This window comes from Plectropomus leopardus, chromosome 15 (assembly GCF_026936395.1).
Source record: "Plectropomus leopardus strain MGB_pleo_1.0 chromosome 15, ASM2693639v1, whole genome shotgun sequence".
Lineage (NCBI taxonomy): Eukaryota > Metazoa > Chordata > Actinopteri > Perciformes > Serranidae > Plectropomus > Plectropomus leopardus.
In genome coordinates this window covers 23,862,236-23,882,725 of record NC_142190.1, presented here as the reverse complement: position 1 = coordinate 23,882,725, position 20,490 = coordinate 23,862,236, and the positions used below count along the sequence as shown (strand labels likewise).

Sequence of the window (20,490 nt, the reverse complement as noted above, 5' to 3'; positions counted from 1 at the left end):
GGCAAAAAAAGGGCAACGAATGGATGCATGTGCCCATGTGGTCGCAACTATTTGTGCTTGTTCACTAACATGTCTACATACTTTTTGAAATACCTTAACCTGACATCTCTCTATGTTTATGATCTGCCTTCATGTTGTGGATGATGTTGTGTTACATGGGATCACAGTAACATTTTTGCTGACAACTGCTGCATTTCTTCTTTTCTTTAATATTTAGATGAAGGAAAAACAGTTCTCAACCTCAATAAAAGAATCCTGTGAATGAAGTCATAAGTTCAACGTTTGCAGTTGTGTCCCAGAGACATATGCCTGCATCTGTCCCCTCTGGATTGGATCCTTTTTCCCACCACCACAGTAGAGTGCAACTCGAGGGAAAATCCTGCAATGTATAAAAGTAGGCTACAGGCTTTTTATTTTTATCTGGTCAGAATGATGATGAAACTGCTGGTTGTATTATCCCTCTGCCCGCCCTCTGCTGCCTCCAGTTTGTAGGTTACAGAAAGATTTCACCAACCACAGATAAGAAGATTAGAGAGGAATTAATGGTATTCCTTTGTCATTATAGGAATAAATTGATATTTGGTTTTAAATCAGAGGGTGGGGACAGTGGAGGAGTCAGAGCAACATGTTGTGTCAGGAGACGTAAGCAGAGGGATGGCACTGAGGCGAGCAAGCTCAACCAGGGGGATGCCTGTGTATTGGAGCTAAACGCTGGATGTCTGACTGATGTTCACCATGTTCGAGAAGATGAAACAGCAGGATAATGCAGAAGTAGCTGGGTGTGTGCGTGGCGGGGCAGAATGAGCGTTGCTGGGACATGGACATGCAAGTAGAGGACGGGGACCGCTGTGGCATTCCCTGGGCGAGACACTGACGCAGTGGGAGGAACGTTTGGGTTCCTCTCGTCTTTCCAGCCCCAGCTTAACCATGAGAGTGGCCCTCCTGGCCTTTAGACTGATGTGCTTGGCCTGGTTGTGGCCCCTCACCTACAACAGCAGCCACTTTCCAAACAAGAGGAGACACAAGGAGCAGTACGGAGAGAGCACCAAACAGAAGCATGGAGGGTGAGCCAGGGAGAGATTTCTCATACTGTATACTCCTTGCTTTATTACTTGTGAAGCTGTTTCTACTGACTTGACACCTTTTTGGGGGGTTTTAATGTGGTCTTTTTTGTATGCTTAACAATATAAACACAAATGAGGTTATGAATATAGAATTAGGCCTAGAACTAAGATCTTCCCATTATATAAAATTGACAAATAATATTCCAATTTATTTAACATATAATTAACTACAAACTCTTTAGTAATTGGAAAATACAAGAGTAAGCCAATTTTTGGTACACATTAAACTTTTGATACCTGGGCATATTAGGAACTTCAGAGCTCAATGACAGCTGGGATAGGCTTCAGCCCCACCGCAACCCTTAACAGGACAAGTGATTATGGACCATGAAGGAATGAATATAGTTATCTGGACGTTTTTTTCTAGCTTTTTTTTTAATCAAAATTCTTGCAAGTTGCTGATTGTTTTTTTCATAATGTTTAGAAAATGAAATCAAACAATTAATTCAGGGTTTCAAATGTTTAAATACTTTAAGGACGTGTGAGTGCAGTAAAAGTAAAGTAATGTTGATCCAGGTTTCAAAGGGTCAATATCTTCATGATGAATACCTCTAACCTTAACCCTAGTATAGACAGATGGGCCTCTTAAAGCCAAAAAAATAGTTCAGGTACAAGGTCAATTCATGACACAGACACAAAAGCCCAACAATATGTTTGACCCAGTTACAACTGTGTTAGATCACTTAAAGAACTTTCATTTCCTCTTCACCAAGCCGATGGTTGTAATCAGAGTGTTAAAGTCCAATTAACCATCACTAACTCCCTCGACCAGATGTCTGCCCTGCTTAAAGTGTGCGTCTGTGTTCGAAAGAGAGACAGAGAAAGAGTTTAAGCAGCTATGTGCTCTCTTTGGTTCTCAGCCGCGTGGATCTTAAGATGAAAAAGCTGGACAGCACCAAGTCTCTGCTAATCAAATCTGAGCAGCTGCTTCGGATTGAAGACCATGACTTTGCCATGCGGCCTGGCTTTGGGGGTAAGACAAAAAACCCCAATCTATCCATGCATATTTTTTATCATGTTTAATAACCATGTGCTTTCCTGGCAACTTAGTAAGGTTAATGTAGGTTACTGTGCTGTCTTTGGTATTACGCCTCCCAAAAAAACCCTTAGTGACCTAGATTGTCTGCCGTGTGAGACAATGGCAGCAGACAGTAGTACAGAGAAGATAATCTGAACTGTGTACCTAATTCTGTGTGTGTGTGTGGTGGTGGTGGGGGGGGGGGGGTGATGTCAGAGGATGTTCAAAAGACTAAAACTAAAATGTTTCCATTTTATTACCATATCCGAGACTGTAGAATATCTTAAACAAATGCATACAACAAGCTTTGTATTTTTTTGTGCCTCAAAGCACAGGTCTGGATTCTTTTGTCTTTGCTATAGATTTGAGATTAATTCTCAGAGGTTACACCATTCTTATAAAACACTGCAAACTGTGACTGCAGCAGACGCTCCAAATTAAAGTCCTTTCTTGGTACAAACCTTCACAAAGTTGTGACTCTTACTTGCCATTTAGTTACATGTTGGTCAGAGCAGTTGTACAGATGTATCATATGACCAGATTGAAGAAAGAAAAAAAAAAACCTAAGCAAATATGCTTTCTCATACAAAAACAGACATACATTGTGATGGTTTTTGTCCTGTGACAAGTGGACTGTAACAGACTTCCTGTTTGGCGGTGTCACTGTGTCAACTCTTGTGTCATTATGTTTTCTTTGCAAACAATAAGGTCTTACAAAATCAGCAAAAGTGTGGGTGGTTTGATTGAGTTGTTTTTAAAAAGCCTTTATTTCTTGTGCACTGGCGTGTGTACAGTATGGTTTTCTTTTTGCAGTCATGAACTCTAAAAGTTTCTCTCATTCTAGCTTTAGATGCACATCAGTAAATAAATCTGCTGTCAGTAATTCACTTGGTGAATGCCTTTCAATCCACTTGTCAAACATCAGACTTTTTTTTTTAAATGTTGACCTCAGACAGTAATTTCCAACACTTACTTCCACAGATTTTAAAAAACTCTTAGCTAGTGAGACTTCTCTGATTCTTAATGAAAACTTAACTTAACCAATTAACTGACTCTCTTTGAGTCAGTTCTATCCATCATGAATATTATTCCAGCACCAGTGGAAAAAAAGTGTTGTATTGTGTCGTACCGTCTTGCCCATTGTAGTCCCTCAAGTGTGCATATACAGTCTTGTACCTTTGACCTTTAACTGTAGTTGCTCCTTTTTGGAGAGTTCCACAGCCATAAAGAACCTCAGTGACCTAACATTTCACAAAATGAGCAGGCCTTTATCTCCAACACCCTACATACCCAGTGGTGTAGTGGTTGTTGACGGGGTGATTGTATTACAACGTGCATGGGAAGGTGACTATGGAGGAAGTGGGTATACTCTCCTATATATTCCAACTGCTTTTTGTCTGATAGGTCAGTATCCTGTAAACAGCCAAAAAAGAGGTGGCTATACCACATATACCTGTGTATACCCTCGACTACACTGCTGCTCCTGCCCAAAATAATCCCCCCCACACTTGACTACTTTAATTGCAGACTGATGTTTTTGAGTGCTTACCTTCATTAGATAATGGCACAGAGAGAACACAGTGTTTACAGTTCACATAATACGGTTGGCATACTTTGGCACTAGAGAATGACATAAGGCCCAAATATGCACAACGTAGGATATTTTTGCAGTAGTACAGTATGTTGATATTTAACATAGCATCATAACATTTTAGTCTCTTAAGCAAACATTTGGGTTTGCAGACTGCTGTGCTGCCATGCGCTTGCATGTCCTGTGCAAATTTTCACTCCTGCCACCTAAAAAGAGGCAAAACATGTCTGATGTTACTATTTTTAAGTTACATAACACAGGTAAGGTATAAATTTGGCGTAAACAGCATAACTGATCTTAAAACCTATTTATACTATGTTATACTGTACTGGAGTAGAGTTCACACTATTTAAAACCATGCCATAATCATCTAAGCGGCTTTAATTGCAACTGTAGTCGTAGATTTAAAGAAATAATCTTTTTAAACATAGAGTTTGTATAGAATCACTTACTGTGCCTATTCAAATATTTCATAATACTGTTTGGTTACTTATGGCTCATCCGGAAAAAGATAAGCTGATTACAACTGTGAGATATCAGTCAACCCTTGAAGTATTTTGTAACATCTTGTTTGTGCTTCCTGAGTGACAGCTCACTATTAGGATGAGGATTACTGCTTCACCCAAGGTGTTATGTATGAACCATTATCTGTCAGTTGTGTGTAACTGATGAAGTGATGTTGCAGCTATCAGTTGGTATTAAAAGATGATATGAATGCAGCTGTCAGCTGAGTCATGCTCAGAACCAGCATGATGTCGGAGGCATAATTTACATCCAACCTTTGTGTCCTTAGTGTGTAAGATGTAGCTTACGTTGTGTAGCTCAGCAGTCGGATTTACACATAAATAATCTCTGGCAGATGTGCAGACAGATGATTTATGGAGGATGTGATCCAACTGTTGCTTCACACTGATCCATTACAACATCTGACCTTCTGCAGGATCGGCTATTCCTGTTGGCATTGACGTCCAGGTGGAGAGCATTGACAGCATATCTGAAGTTAACATGGTACATTCCTCTTGGATTCTTGTAGATCTAACCAGTATACAGTGTCTCCTTTTCTCTGCTGGGCTTGAACACCAGTGTTGTTCTTTCTCATTTTCAGGACTTCACCATGACTTTATACTTGAGGCATTACTGGCAGGACGACCGTCTGGCCTTCCCCTCTAGCAGCAATAAGAGTCGTACCTTTGATGCACGTCTCGTGAAGAAGATTTGGGTTCCTGACGTGTTCTTTGTCCACTCTAAGCGTTCTTTTATCCATGATACAACCATGGAGAACATCATGCTGAGGGTTTTTCCTGATGGCAACATCCTCTACAGTGTCAGGTAAAAGATTTGTTTTTTAAACATTGCATATTAAGACATTATCATCAATTGCTGAACAGAAACAGTGCCCACTTTGGCCACAAGAGGTAACAGCAGGATGATGGCACACTGAATTTGCCTTTCCAGCACTCCCTGAAAACTTTGTATTTCCCCTGGGGTGGTGCCTTACGCCCTGCATATTGTGTTGTGTGCCTTATGTGCATTTTCGTTGGCTCACATTGGATCTTCTTCTCACTTCATGGATAAAATAGCAAAGCATAACCTAAAAAAAAAAATATGAACCAAAACTAAACCTACAGGAGACTTCACGTCTAATTGTAATTTCAAACAGATGATTTCTATGCCTCTGTGCTGGCACTATTCATGGCCGGAGACATTGTGTGGTCAGGTTGTCCATACCTTCCATTCTCGTAAACTCAATATCTCAAGAAAGCCTTTCTTCAGATTTAGCACTATTGTTCAATTGGCCTCAGTGATGAACTGATTACATTTTGGTTTTCTAAGGTTACTGTGACCTTGTGACCGTCTCTTTTTCATGAACACGATATCTCAAGCAGGCTTTGAGGGAATTCACTCAAATTTAGCATAAACATCCACTTGGACTCAAAGATGAATTAATTAGATTTGAGTGGTTAAAGGAGAAAGGTCAAGCTTACTATGACTTTACAAATCACGGAGGGCTGAGACAATAATGGAGACTGTTGAAGCATGCACTGTTGCATCCCACAAAACCACGCCCATTAGTGAGAAATACCAAGTTTTTAGCGTCTTTGCCTTAATATTTATCTAATGTTATCTTTTGTTTAGTAAGCTGTTTTGAAGACATCATGTTTATCCCTGACATTTTACAATGCTGAGTAACAGGAGAAAAAGCAGAGAAGAGCAATAAAATCAGTGAATTTAGGCATGAATGTCAGTCACACAGTTTGCTGACACTCACAAACATTCACCACCAAAAGCTACCTGTCATACCAAAATATTGTTGTGTTATTTCTACTGTCAAAAGTTATATAGTCTCACTTTAACCTTACATGTGCTTATAAATCTAAATTAATTAGTCATGATTTATATATTCATTTTGAAAAGGATGTCAATCAAGACATAAAACAACCCCACTGGATTATTAATAAGGGGTTTAGCCGGCAGGAATATGAGAAGCTTTCAGATGATGGTCATCATATCTATTTCAGCCACAGATGTCGACAATGTGGCGTCATCCACAACAGCTTGCTGCGGTCACAGAGCCTGTTAGGCACAGACACAGTCAGTGAACGATTAGTTCATGTCACCATCCACCATCTCAGCAGTTAAAAATCAGTCGTATAGTTTCATTTTACACCCTTTTGATATCTTATTAAGCTGGTTGGCTGACATTAATGCATGCAGCTAAATTCACCATTTTCTGTGAACACATTTACTGCTGCTGAATTGCTTGATTTATGTGAGTGTTTCTTTAACTGTAAGCTGTGTTTTAGGATCACTGTGACTGCACTGTGCTCAATGGACTTCAGTAGTTTCCCTCTGGACACACAGAATTGCTCTCTGGAGCTGGAGAGCTGTGAGTATCAAACCACAGTTAAGATTATTTCTCTTTGCAAATACCTGACAGGACATCCAGAGCTGGTTTTCAAAGGATTTGTGTTTATTTTGTTATATGAAATTTTCATCAGAATCTACTTTACATAATGTGCTTGCTTGACGTGTTTTGCTGGCTGCTGATACTGCTGAGCTCACTGAATTATTTAACAGTTTCCCTATTGCCAGTTAAAAACACTATTGGATGTCTTTGAGCTAATGGGACAGACACACTGTACAGCCCACAGTGCATTACCATACTTCATAAACACACAGTAACCACAGCCATGTTCTATTTGCACAGACTAAATATGTCATAATCCTCAGTCAGGTCAATCTCTGTCCATTATAAATGTCTGCTTTTCTGATGTAGGATTTGCAAGGGATTCTCTCTTTCATTCTGTTCTGCTGCTCTGAACATAAATTTGGTCATTTCTGACGATAGAGTGGGATTATTTGCTACGTGGGGAATCTTTTGTCTTTCTGACCTCTTTATCTCTCTCTTTATCTGTCTTGAATTATTACATTGATAAGGCATGGATCTGATCTCAGAGGAGAGTCAGGAGCCCCATTTGTGTGTGCTCTCTCCTCTCCTCTGAGAAAAACATCCATGACTCTTCTAAGAGAGGCAACAACATGTGAAGGAGTATCAACCCCCACTCCTCTCCCTCCCTCTCTCCTCTCTTGAAGATGCGTACAATGAGAACGACCTAATGCTCTACTGGAAGAACGGGAACGATTCATTAAGGACTGATGAGATCGTCCTCTCTCAGTTTTTTATTGAAGACTTCCAGCCTTCCTTTGGGCTTGCCTTCTACAGCAGTACTGGTATGTGAGGTTAGAGCCATGAGGGCCCCTCTGAGTTGGACCCAGTTTGGGAACAATCAGAGAGCTCCTTATTTTAAATAAATACTGTGTATGCAACAAAAACCCCTACTGTTCTTCTTCTAAAAAAAATGATTGTCTCAAATGTTCATACCTTTCTATTGTGTTATATTTTGAGAACAGTGTGTTGAAGTGAGGTAGTTTATGTAGATTCATGCGTGCAAAAACATAAATATATAAAACTAGACCTCAGAGCTTTTCCACATCTAGCACAGTCACCAGAAAAAAAATAGAGTTGGATTTGTCTGTTCTGCAAACAACCAATATGTTACATTTGCATGTGCCATACGATTCATAACAATGTTTCTAATATGTTGTAGTATATGAGCTGACTTTGAAGTGGGGATTTTAGTGGATTGTGTGTCACAGAGGCACAACGCCTTCCAAGCTACAGGCCACTGCGGACCACTGTGTGAGCCCAGCAGAACCTGTTCTGTTTTAGCGAGTAATTTCTGAGTTTCCATCGACTTTTTAGGCTCCAGACTGTTTTGTTGCAACCTGTCGGCTGGGATAGTTCCACAATAACCATTTGGTTTTTTAAATTGACATTGCTATGTTTGCTGCCAGGATATTGGCATTGAAAGTGGTCATTTTTTACTGCTTTTTATTACTTTTTGGAAATTCCTGTTTTTCTCGCATAGATTGTGCCCCTAAAACAGCATTATAAGTATTATAATAGTATTTCCAAACACAACTCCGTATTAACTACAGTAACATATCTGCTACACAATACCGTTCAAATGAAACATATCTATGGTTTGCAGAAACATACAATACCAACATGTTTATGGGTGACGGGTGTCCGCCTGAGTGACTCAACTTTGATTGACTATTCTCCAATAAAGTACCAGTATAACTGTAGGCCTAAACTTCTTCATCTGTCTTTTTTGCCTGACACTCATGTCTTTCAAAAGGAAACTACAGTCTGCAGCTGGTTAGCTCAGCTTAACATAACGAGTGGAAGCAGGGGAGAACAGCTAGCCCGCCGCAATCAAATCAAGGAAAGGCTTTTGATGGTAATTAATAAACATGTTATTTTGTAACCATTGGACAAAACATGCACAAGGGAAGTTATTTTTTGCTGAGGGGTGCTACACAGTATAAATAGGTTTGCGTAAGTGTATATGTGCACAGGCCTAGACAGTGGAAGTCCATCGAGTCCAGTGAATTTTATGGATCTTAAAAGCAGCTCCAGAATTGTTCTGGCAACCTTTTTCAGCCTGTTCAGCTTGTCTGCAGCATTAATTAGCTCCCACCAATGTGCAAATCTCTTCCCAAGCTTATCCGACCCTTGCACTCTGACATAATCTGATGACGTTGTCACGTCAGATTGAAGGAATTGATTTGCACATTTTAAAGATCTTTTTTTCATGTTTTTTTGTTTGTTTGTTTTTTTACAGGTGCCTTATGCTGTTCAATTTTTTTCAAACAAATATTCAGATAGCATATTTATTTTGTTGAAATAGCCAACTACTGACACATTGTGTTGCTACCTTATGTCAATAAGGGCTGCTGCAGCACTGTCAGCACCCACATTCCCACACCCATGTAGCCAAGCTAGTTGTTTCCCCTGTTTCCACTCTGTGTGCCAAGCTAAACTAAGCTTCCTATTTTTAGAACAATACAATTTGTAGAGTTCCAGCCTTTAAAGCTCTGTTTTAATTTATATGGCTACAGTTTTCTCCATTTCAAGATCACATGTAAGATATCATCATGTACCCTTTTATCAAGAGTATTATAAAATGTTATGTAATATTGCCTCTGTGAGATGCTTTATTATTTAAGCATTTTAGAGTTGTATGACTAACTGCTAAACCCACTTTTTGAAACCCTGCCTGCTTCTACTGTTACATTTTGCTGTATGAGAAAGAAAGACAGAAAGGGGGCAAGGGAGATTTTCTTGTCAGTGTGAAATAATCTTGTAGGGACCTATCTGCTCTAAGAGGTTGTTATATAACTGCAGCTCTAGACAGATCTGGCCCAGAGTATAATCACTTCCTAATCTGAGCTCTAGGTTCTCCCTGTTGGTCCATCTTGTACTTTCTTAGATTCAAAACTTACTCAATCTTGTGCAGATGTTTTTTTCTGCAGTGCTTGTCATGTTTTGTGCTGCCCCTGACTGTTAGTATGCTCTGCTCCCCACCCTGCCTGCTCCACTTTCTGTCCACTTATCTCTGTTTCAGGTTGGTACAATCGGCTCTACATAAACTTCATTCTCAGGAGGCATATCTTCTTCTTCATGCTTCAGACGTACTTCCCCACCATGCTGATGGTGATGCTGTCCTGGGTATCTTTCTGGATAGACAGAAGAGCTGTACCTGCCCGTGTTTCTCTGGGTACCACATATCAATATAGCCTTTTACATGTTTACAGATTTATTACAAAAAAAACCTTTATATTTTTATCCAAAATCCATCCAAAAATACAGCCTGTTCTGATGCTTTGTCATGACCCCTGACATGTGATATTAATGCCAAAGGCAGCCTTTAGGTGTCTATATGAGATATACAGAGCATTTACTGATATCCAATTTCAGCCTGTCACAGCAATACTTTTTTACATTTGAAGCAGAAAGTCTGCACAGGGTGTGAAAGAGGGAAGGAGGATTGGTCAAACAAAAGCCGGACTCTTATTGTGGAGTTTGTGTCTCGTGTGAGACCAAAAGTCACTGAAGTTTTAGTAAAAAGTTACACTGTTGTCACAACTCAACTCTTAGGTTGTACAAAAGAGGGAGACGTGCTGGTACAAGTAACCAATAAAAGGATTGATTAACTTAAAGTAAGTAAAAAAAAGTCAAATAACTTGGATAATGAGGTAAGAGAGATCTTTGGAGTCAGTAGTGTGAGGAGTGGATGGGTGAAAATGTGCTGTAGGATTGTTGTGCTGCAAAAACACAGGAGCAAAGATGTGGTGAGGAGGTCTGCCAGCCAAAGGCTGGCTGCTGCTCTTATGTGCATGGGGCACACAGGGACCAGGTGTGTCCAATGACACTTAATTGGGCTCATCAACACTGCTGCCCTGGACTGACAATCAGCAGTAGCAAAGGAACCCTGCAGAGGGCCATCACACAATTTACCTGCAATCATTGTGCAGTGACATCAGTCATATGACACATAGCATCATAACAAACATACACATAGTATCACATAGATACTTTAAAGGGTGTCCTTTGCCTCACTGTGAGACTTTGAGCCTGTTAAAACCTGGTATTAGCATGCATTTTGGTGATTTGAAAGAAAGTGGACAGCCAAGACACAGCTGAACCATTGTGTTAAGATTGCTAGTCATGTTAGTGGTTGTGTCAGTACAAATAGATCAGAATGCAACAGGTCTTCTTTTCATGCAACACTACATCCAACTCCAAAAAAATGGGTGTGATGCAGAGCATTAGCACACTGTCAGCCAAAACAACCACCGCGTCCTACACTGATGACGCAGTCCTTGTAGTAGATGCATCAGGACGGCGATAGCATTTATACTTAAAAACGTATGTGGTCAAATGTGTCCCAGACCACCTCAGCAAGTGGTTTGAGTGATCGGATCAGAAATTCATCTCGGTGGCCATTTACACCTGTATTTAATGCTATTCAGTTTTGATCAGGTCACCTGAGATGTTGATACCAGGTGTAATCGGGATGATAGGGCATGACAAAGTGTCGGTATTTGATGAACTGGGTTGAAAATTATCAATGTTTTGTTTTTCTGTTTTATTTAATCAAATACTTTAAGAATTTGGAAAATTAGGCAGTATTAAGAACTATACCACAGCCATAAATGTGATATCAAGCTTCTTATATATGAAAGTCTCAGCAAGAAAGCGAATGAGCACTTTTTTCCCCAAAATGTCAAATTATTCCTTTAAGCCTGTAGGTGGCTAAAGTAAGGTTAAATCGCTGTAGTAATAGAAATACTTGAAAGTTGTTAATACATTAAACATAGCACTTATGTGGAAATACCTTGCAACTTGGGTATTTAATGATGCCTAATTGGTTAGTACTGTGGCGGTGTTTTCTTTCCTACATTCACTACTGTAGTACATAGTATAATCCCTTCAAACACTGGATGCTATTTGTGAGGTTGTGTTTTTAAATCTCATAATGTGTTGTACTGGTGTTTTCTATATGTAGGCATCACCACGGTTCTGACGATGTCCACCATCATCACTGGTGTCTCAGCCTCTATGCCACAGGTGTCTTACGTCAAAGCCGTAGACATCTACTTGTGGGCAAGCTTCCTATTTGTCTTCCTGTCCGTCATTGAGTACGCTGCTGTCAACTATTTCACCACAGTGGAGGAAATGAAGAAGCTCAAGAGGGCAAAGGTCATTCATATTCAGTTTTTCATGGCCTAGAATATCTTCCCAAATCATCATGTGACATGTTTGACCCCGCAGGAAATCATTTTCTACCATCTGGACAGCCTAACTCTCCTCTTCTGCCTCTGTCGCTGCAGATCCCCAGCTCCTACAACGCCACCCAGGCTATGGCGTTCGATGGCTGTTTCCATGACAATGAGATTGACCTAGCTTCATTGCCAGAGGTCTCCAGCACCCCAAATACAGAGAGGAACACCCAGTCTCGAAACTCTACTGTCTCTGGACCCACAGAGGGCACCAGGCTACGCCGCAAGCACCCTTTAAAACAAAACCTCAGCTTCATTATGAGCAACAGCTACATGATCGACTCTTACTCCAGAGTCATATTCCCCCTGGCTTACCTGCTCTTCAACATCATCTACTGGAGTTTGTATGCATAGTGCATCAACTATGCAGTAGAATGAACAGTATTTCTCTTTGACTGTTTTCACCATTATACAGTTTAACACCAACAGGCTACAACAAGCTAATGTTCAATACTCAATATTCAGCTGTGACCTCAAGTTTGCACAATGTCTGCTGATGGGCATAGATATCTCCCACGATGTCTTCTACTCAAGGAGTGTGCAGTTGTAACTTGGAGAAACTCCGAGATCGGCTGTTGCATTGAATGGCTGCGATGTTTGTGGATGTTTATGAATGTTTGCTTGTGCATGCCTGTTTTATAAGAGAAAAAGATTTATTCAAACAAATATATTTTATTTCTTGATTAGACACAAAACATTAAACTGTATAATTACTGTACATTGTCTTATAAAATAAATGGAGGGTCTTAACAATGTGTGTCATGCTACACATGTTCTTATGATGTAAATGTGCAAGATTAAGCTACAAGGCTTATCTTTATCTATGATTTGCTGCTGCGGCTGAGAGTGAACCAAGGCAGTAAATGTGTAGCATTGAAACCAAAACAATGAGCAGGAAGATGCTGGAATAAGCAACTTCTAGCACATTCAAGTAGTCATATGTAGGACTTGACGTCCACGTTGGCTTAAAAAAAGGATTTAAAGTTCATTATTGACATTGGAAACAGCAGATGAGAAACAATTTAAATACCAAAGAATCAAAGCCATACCTCCATCTGCTTGTGATGACCATGTAATAAGAGAACAAGACCTTGTGGTGCCAGTGACTTACAACTTGTTATTGCTGTATATGGAACAGACACATGCAAGCCCTGGACAATCACAGGAGCAGAGCAGATGAGACTAGAGGACACATTATGCACACGCAATGACATCAAACAGTTACAGCAGACACACAAGTAGGTGATATTACACATCATACAGAATCTGCATATAAATCAGGTTGCTAGCTTTCTTTTGCTGGTGTTGCAGCATTTTAACCCTACATTTGGGGTCTATAATGCAGTAAAGAAATTTCTTTAAATGTCTGTGTGACAGCTGAAAAACTAACATCCCTTATAGAGCAAAATGTATAACACAGTTTTATTAATATTAATATATGTATAAAATTATTAAAACCTTGCATGATTACATGCCATAACATATTATATACATCATATGATCTATATAACAATAACAAAAAGAGACAATTTTTATGCTAATACATGTCAAATAGAAATTAGAGTATTGGAGAGAAGGAGAGAATATAAAGAGAGGGGATTACATGCCATAAAGTCAGTTATACTGTGGTTGCATAATACTGAGCGATGGTAAACAAAGCCAGCAGGACGTCAGAGTAATCAAAGCTGATTGATGGATAATGTGATGAAATGTATTTACAAGGCTCAATGGGGGGCATCATAGGTTAAGAAAATATGGCTAAAAGTGACCATTAGGTATTAAATCAAACAGACTTTAACTTTGCTATGTTCCAGGCATAACCGCTGACTGAGTTTATTATAGGTGTGTTCTGGTTTGTTTTACTCTTTACAGAAGCATTAATACATTTACATTTTCTCCTAAATTTAAGGGTTTTTACAGGAAAAGTAAAATATTTTAAAAGAAATACACTGACTTGCTCCCTTGCCAAGAGTTAGAGGAGAAGATGGGTACCAACCAGACCTAAGGCTCATATGTGATTGTCTACCAAACTGCACAAAATGTAGTAAAATACCTACTGTTAAAAGTTACAAACAACCTCCGCTGTGTGGTGCCAAAGCTCCAGTAACAGTAAATAGTGGTCCTGACCCTCAAGGTTGTCAGGAGATCATTTCCAGGGCTTAAGAGATGATTGTGGAGAAAAAATAAAATAACATTAGAAATAAAGTAACATTTTTGCAGCAGGAAATGTTTTTACATTACATCACCTGTACCAGTGGTACAGTGTGCCTGAGAAGAGATTATACTGAGTGTATTTCTGAGTCATCAGCTGCCTTCATGGGAGTGTCCCTCCTGTTTGCTTCAGGACAGCTGGAGAGACTCAGCCACAGATTCCAACCTGTGCTGTGGAGCAATGGAGCCTAAACACCAAACCAATTATTTTATGGGGTCAGGACTCAAAAAGGTTGAGAACTACTGGTCTACATGTACAAAAGTCTGTCATTCAAGTCATAACAATAACAGACTATTTTAGATCGAAACAACTCATGATGTAGAGGGTGTTAGTGTGTCCTCTGGTGCGGCTGCTAAATGCTGCATGTCACCAAAACATCCCAATGATCAGCAGCAGGCATCAAACAGGTAAAGCTATTACAGCCTTTTACATTTCATTTCAAACACACAAAAAATAAGACACTCAAAAACAGTCATTATTTGGATGTACTTTGACCGCACTGAGTTTCCCTCTAACAGACATGAAAACCTTGCTTGTGGTTATCTTTATGCCCCCCCTTGTGTACAGATAGAGAAATACACCTTTTATTTTTTCTGTCTCTAAGCTTATCTTATTTACAGGAATTTCAAGCACAAAATCTGTTCATCAACACTGTTTTATCAGGGCCATTCCTAATTACTATTTCAGTGTCAATAAACATTTAACTTTGCCAGCAAAGTTTGTCATTTTATCCTTTCTTTATAATTTTATTTAGTTAATGAACCTTCCCTCTGACACTATGACCTCTGACCTGTTTTTATAACAAAAATCTTTTTTCGTACTTCACCTAAAACAGGTTCGACCTGTCGCTTTTTATAACAGTTATTAGAACATCATCATGTTCTTGGTGTTCCTTAGATACGACATATCTCCCAGGTAAGTGTGCATGCACTCCTCAGGGTGTGTGTGTGTGTGTTAATGGTGCACTGCAGTGACAGAAAAGTCCCTCCCTGAAAAGAAAGTGCATAACATGACAGACGAATAATGCTGGTGCGTGACTTCTTGTGACGCAACAGTACATGTGTCGACGCCAGTGTTCTTTTAGCTCTGTAGCATTAGGACACACCCTGAGGCGCACCATTGCTGCCAAACAAAAATAGTAAAAAGATCAATCTCTTTCCTCAAGAAAACCTACAGGGACGTTAGTGGTGCACAGCAATCATTTTAGATGATAGAGCAGCACAGTGGACCTTTTCTGATGTGATTAAAAACATTTTTTTAAACTTCCCTGCTCAGGGCAATTGTTGAGCGACACTGGCTTGGAGTAATTCACCTGTTCAGCTTGACGTTTCAAGGGCGTGCCACATGTGTCACCAATTGGTCCTACACGAAGAAGTCCCAGTGAACTCACACAGCAGCAGCTTGTCAACAACCATAGAAAGTAAATGTCGGTTAAGAGAAGAAAAAGCACATCTGATGTTTGTGGTTTGGCTTTTAATTCAAGATTGGACTTTGCCCACAGGAAGTTATGTTCCAAGAAGATGAAGTCAAAAATCATGAAAGCTCCCAGCATTTGTTTTAATGGATCTTCATGCCTTCAGATCGCCTTTGTCAGGTAAAGTGGTGGTGGACGTGGTGGTGTGTCTTCTCCTTGTCTTCTCCTTAATTAAATTACAGCTCATCTCTGAAATCACAGCTGGCTCTGATTTAAATCTGGTGTATTTTATTAAACTCGTCAATTCAGAGAACTCCTTTTTTATATCAGTCAGTCAGTCATTTTCTGTAATCGCTTGTCCTCGTAAGGGTCACGGGGCTTTTTTATATCACTTTTTATAAATATTTTATGTGTTTCTTTTTTGTCATATTATCTGATTTTGTTTTCATATCTGTAACTTTTCAGCTTTGTTTGTGAACATACTTTTTAATCTAAAGTATTAAGTGAAATTACTGGTATTATTTCTAAGAACACAAACAGGATGCATGTGTCACACACCAGTGACACCTTGATGGTACAGTGATGCTCAGAATATATAAGGGACTGAAAAAAAACTTTCTCAGCAAGATGTGTCTGTGATTTTTGGTGCTGATGCAGAAATCTAACTTTATTGTCTATAACCTGACACGACACATCTTTTTTTTTTTTTTGAGAAGGCAATGTTGTTCTCTCCCTCAGTTTTGGATACCACACATTAACTGTTCTTACACATCTTGTTCTTGCCTATCAGGAATTGATTTATTCTCATCTAATCTATTCTTCCTAAAGTCGCACCATTCTCCTCCTCCCACTCATCTTTCATTTTTTTGGAAGCTTATGTTTGTTGATGCACTTGTGGGAAAATATTGATAACAGCGTGTGAAACTCACTGTAGGAAGGATCGAATGGTCTTTCTTTGATACTAAAACAACCACAATATGCTTGCAGGTACTCATGTAGCCTAGGAATACCTATACTGTACTTATACCGCTTATATGTGTCACTGCATCTCATTACATTGCATATATTACATTCTGTCATATTTTGGGCTTCTTCGTCTGCTACCAAAGAACTTCTAAATCATTGCATGCTAACAGCACAGCTTCATAATACATGTAAACACGTCTGAAAAGCTTTCTCCCAAGCAAACATCCAGCATTTGTTCATGGAAACAAACGTCTTTCTATACAGTGCAAAGCATACTATTCTCTTTGCTGTTTGCACTTTCCCAGAGCAGTGAAAAAGGTAATGTGTTTGCTCTGTTGTTCTGTACTCTGATTACACTCCAAGGTGTGTCTGAACATAATTGTGTTTGAGTGTTTAATTTGTTATTATTATCTTCAGGACATTGCGAGATATTGCTAATTGACTGAATTATCAGAGCAGAGGAGAAAACATTTTCGGCATATTCACAGGAAAGGCTTTCAGCATTCATTGACATGGGTGTGATGGGAAGAGGTTTTTGTATGAGTCACTGTTTTCACCCTTTTGAACTGCTGTTTAACAGTAGGTATCAAAAGGGAACAAGTGGCACCACATTGAAGCTTAAACCAGATGTTTTCGTTCCATATAAACTTTTGAAAAAGCATTTAAATGATTGTGTTTGTTGTTACAGAGTGAAGAAGCAAGGCTCACACATCAAACATCTACACTGGTTGCACATACCTCTCCTGGTTGTTCTATTGTCAGGTACGGTATGACATCAGCTATGACAAGTTAGTATTGTTTGCAGACAATAGAGCGGCAGTGTCTGTCATCTGGTAGTCCTATCTGGACTGACAACTCTGCACCTCTATTTTTAAACCTCAATGTCTGAGAAGTCTGACATGCTAGACATTCAGCATTCGTCGAGTCTCTCTCTCTCTCACACACACACACACACACACACAGAGAGAGAGAGAGAGAGAGAGAGAGAGGAATGTGTTAAATTTCCTTTCAAACTATACTGTAGCCAGTTATTCTACTCTGTGGTCTGTTTCCTTAACAATTCTGTAACTTCTTTTTAGGAGAAGGCGAAAAATATGAGGAAACTGAGAAAATCAGAGCATAACACATCACTGGCCGATTGCCATGTATAACTGAGTTTCTTCACAAAGTTTTGCTTTTAGGGAACAAAGTTTGACAAACCATAGTCATGTGCAAGAGAATAGATCAAGACCAAAAAAAGAATACGCAATAGAACTGAGCTGCAACAGTTAGTCTATTAATTGATCAGTCGATCTACAGAAGCTTAATTGAAAAGAAATAATAAATATAAATAATTATAAGTTGCAGTTCCAATGTAGAAATGATCCTACATTTTATTGGTATTTATTCGTTTTCTAAATTATTTGGTACATTTTATATGCTTGATTTCTTTATTATTATCCCTCTGTTATTCATTCCGTTCAGACTGAAAATAATAATTATTTCTTTACCCCCAATAGGTCAGGCTCTCTGTACTGAGACCACTGCTTCCCCTCTTTCCATTCCTTCAACAAATGAACAGACTTCAGGTAAAAATTTTTAACTACTTTAAACACTGCTGGGTAATAATCTATTGTGTAATGATTTATCATATTCTTTAAGGTGATCATATGTTTCTGATGTCAAGTTTTAATCTCAAAGTAACTAACTAGCTGTTTAATTAAGTTTAAAGCAGCCTAAAATGAAATTACTGAAAGCTAAAATCAAACTAAAATTTAACTTTGAGGTTTAGTTTGTAGGATTGTAGGGTCATCTATGGGCTGAAATGGAATATAGTATTGTGGAACAGTGTCACTTTTAACATTTATAAGAAACTCCTTTACTTACATGCCCATATGGACCTGTCCTTACATATGGGCATTTTCAAAGTAAGAGACAAGTCCTGGTCTATGTACAAACTGCATTGGGAAGTTCAGCTGAAGCTAACATGAGGCTTGAAAAAAAGTGAAATTGTCCTTTAAGATCAGTTTAGTAATTATGGAAAGACAACCCAGCCTGTGAAAACAGCTGTATAATGTCCTCTGTGGTCCTGTGGGTGATATTATCTGGATTTTGTCAGGAGATCTCCGTCTCTGCTAGACTGATTTTAACCATCTCTAAAATTTGACTTCTAAAAAATGTTCTGTCTTTCCTTCTTACAACAGTTTCCTATCATGTTGTCGTCACTGTCGACGTCAGTGGAGAAAAGGATGAATCAGAAATCACTACATGGGTATGCAGGGGAACTGGTTATGGTCTAGTTGTTAATATTAATATAATATGTGATTAAATGTAATGAGTATCTTGTTGCCTTTCTCAGCTTGAAGAGGTGTTCCGAAATGACCTACAGAGCTGCACATCTTTGAATCATGAAGAAACAACTGCCACACCTACCGATCCACAAACTTCATCTGCAAGCACTACATATGAGACGACACTCATGACGACAGCAACAACAACATTGCAAAGCTTTGCAACTACAGCAACCACAACCTTACAGAGCTACAACACAACTACAGCTGCAGCAACAACATTAAAAAGAAACCACACAACCACAGCTGCAACATCGACAGGGTTAAAAAACTCCATCACAGCTACACTGGAAACAACAGTGTTAAAAACCACCAGCACAACTTCACCTGCGACAACAACAGCATCAAAAACCACCACAACTTCACCTGCAACAACAACAGCATCAAAAACCACCACAACAACTTCACCTGCAACAACAAAAGCATCAAAAACCACCACAACAACTTCACCTGCAACAACAAAAGCATCAAAAACCACCACAACAACTTCACCTGCAACAACAAAAGCATCAAAAACCACCACGACAACTTCACTTGCAGCAACAACAGTAACAAAAACCACAACTTCACCTGCAACAAGAACAGCACCTAAAACAACAGCATTAAAAAGCATCAAGAAAACTACGTCACCTGTCCCCGTTGTGATCACACAGACATTTGATAATGAAGGAGAGAACATACCGACAAGGAAACCATTACCCGATCAGGCAAACAAGGGCCGTGTGGCTCGTGAAGTTAGAGACAGTGTGACACAAAACAGGTATCACTGCACCGATTTCTTATAAAATGAATGAATGAATGAGATCTAGTTTAGTACAAAGATCCCTTTTCTCTGGATGGGAGAAGAATTATCCCCCCTAAAAACACAACTATGGTACATTATGGTACAGTGTGATGCAATGTTATACGATACCATGAAACAAGATACAGTACAATATAACACAATGACACAATATTCAATACAATTCAATGACATAAGATGTGATACGATACGATACGATACGATACGATACGATACGATACGATACGATACGATACGATACGATACGATACGATACGATACGATGGAACCAGACTATACGGTACTGTGTGATAAAGGGAAATCAACTTTTATTGATGCTGAACTGGGAATTTTTGTTGTTGTAGCAGCACAATGACAGCAAGTACAGATAAATAGCACAGATAAATAGAGTGCTGCAAGAATGAGTCCTAAAACCCAGAAATGAGTTAGCATTTTAGCATTGACGTTTCCCTCTGCAGGTCATTTGAATAGATTTTTGGTTACCACAAGCTTAAGACATTCTAAGACATTTTTGTTCTACGACATAACATATGTCAGGAAATACACAAACTGTATATTTGGATGCTTTTGCGTGTTGCCAAATGAGACTTCAGAATGTCATCACAGCAAACAAATTTATTTATCCTTTGTAAGAGAGAAAATGTGACATTTCATCTTTTAACATGTCAGAAAACTTGCTGTAAATCAACCTTGTTTTTCATTAATGTTTTCTCAATTTCTTTTTCAGCGCTATCACCAATTGGCCCAACCCAACTGGCCTGTTTCAAGTAAGTTAATATTTGAATGTACCTATGGGTTATATTGTGTAAATAGAGGGATCATCTGAATCAAGATTAATTCATG

At 39.1% G+C, this 20,490-nt stretch overlaps 2 protein-coding genes across 2 annotated transcripts; both read left to right on the top strand.

Moving 5' to 3' along the window:
* Positions 1-627: 627 nt before the first annotated feature.
* On the top strand, positions 628-12,678 carry gabrr3a (gamma-aminobutyric acid type A receptor subunit rho3a). The gene is made up of 9 exons (XM_042499618.2): positions 628-1,064; positions 1,985-2,097; positions 4,674-4,741; positions 4,839-5,062; positions 6,538-6,620; positions 7,328-7,465; positions 9,706-9,858; positions 11,650-11,843; positions 11,975-12,678. Exons 1-9 carry the CDS (start codon positions 928-930, stop codon positions 12,275-12,277), a joined length of 1,413 nt encoding a protein of 470 aa, XP_042355552.1. The 5' UTR covers positions 628-927; the 3' UTR covers positions 12,278-12,678.
* A 2,588-nt stretch (positions 12,679-15,266) lies between these two features.
* Positions 15,267-20,473, top strand: LOC148187324 (uncharacterized). The gene is made up of 7 exons (XM_088088324.1): positions 15,267-15,555; positions 15,637-15,729; positions 17,204-17,277; positions 18,015-18,083; positions 18,699-18,766; positions 18,854-19,605; positions 20,375-20,473. Exons 2-7 carry the CDS (start codon positions 15,656-15,658, stop codon positions 20,421-20,423), a joined length of 1,086 nt encoding a protein of 361 aa, XP_087944450.1. The 5' UTR covers positions 15,267-15,555; positions 15,637-15,655; the 3' UTR covers positions 20,424-20,473.
* Positions 20,474-20,490: the final 17 nt, after the last annotated feature.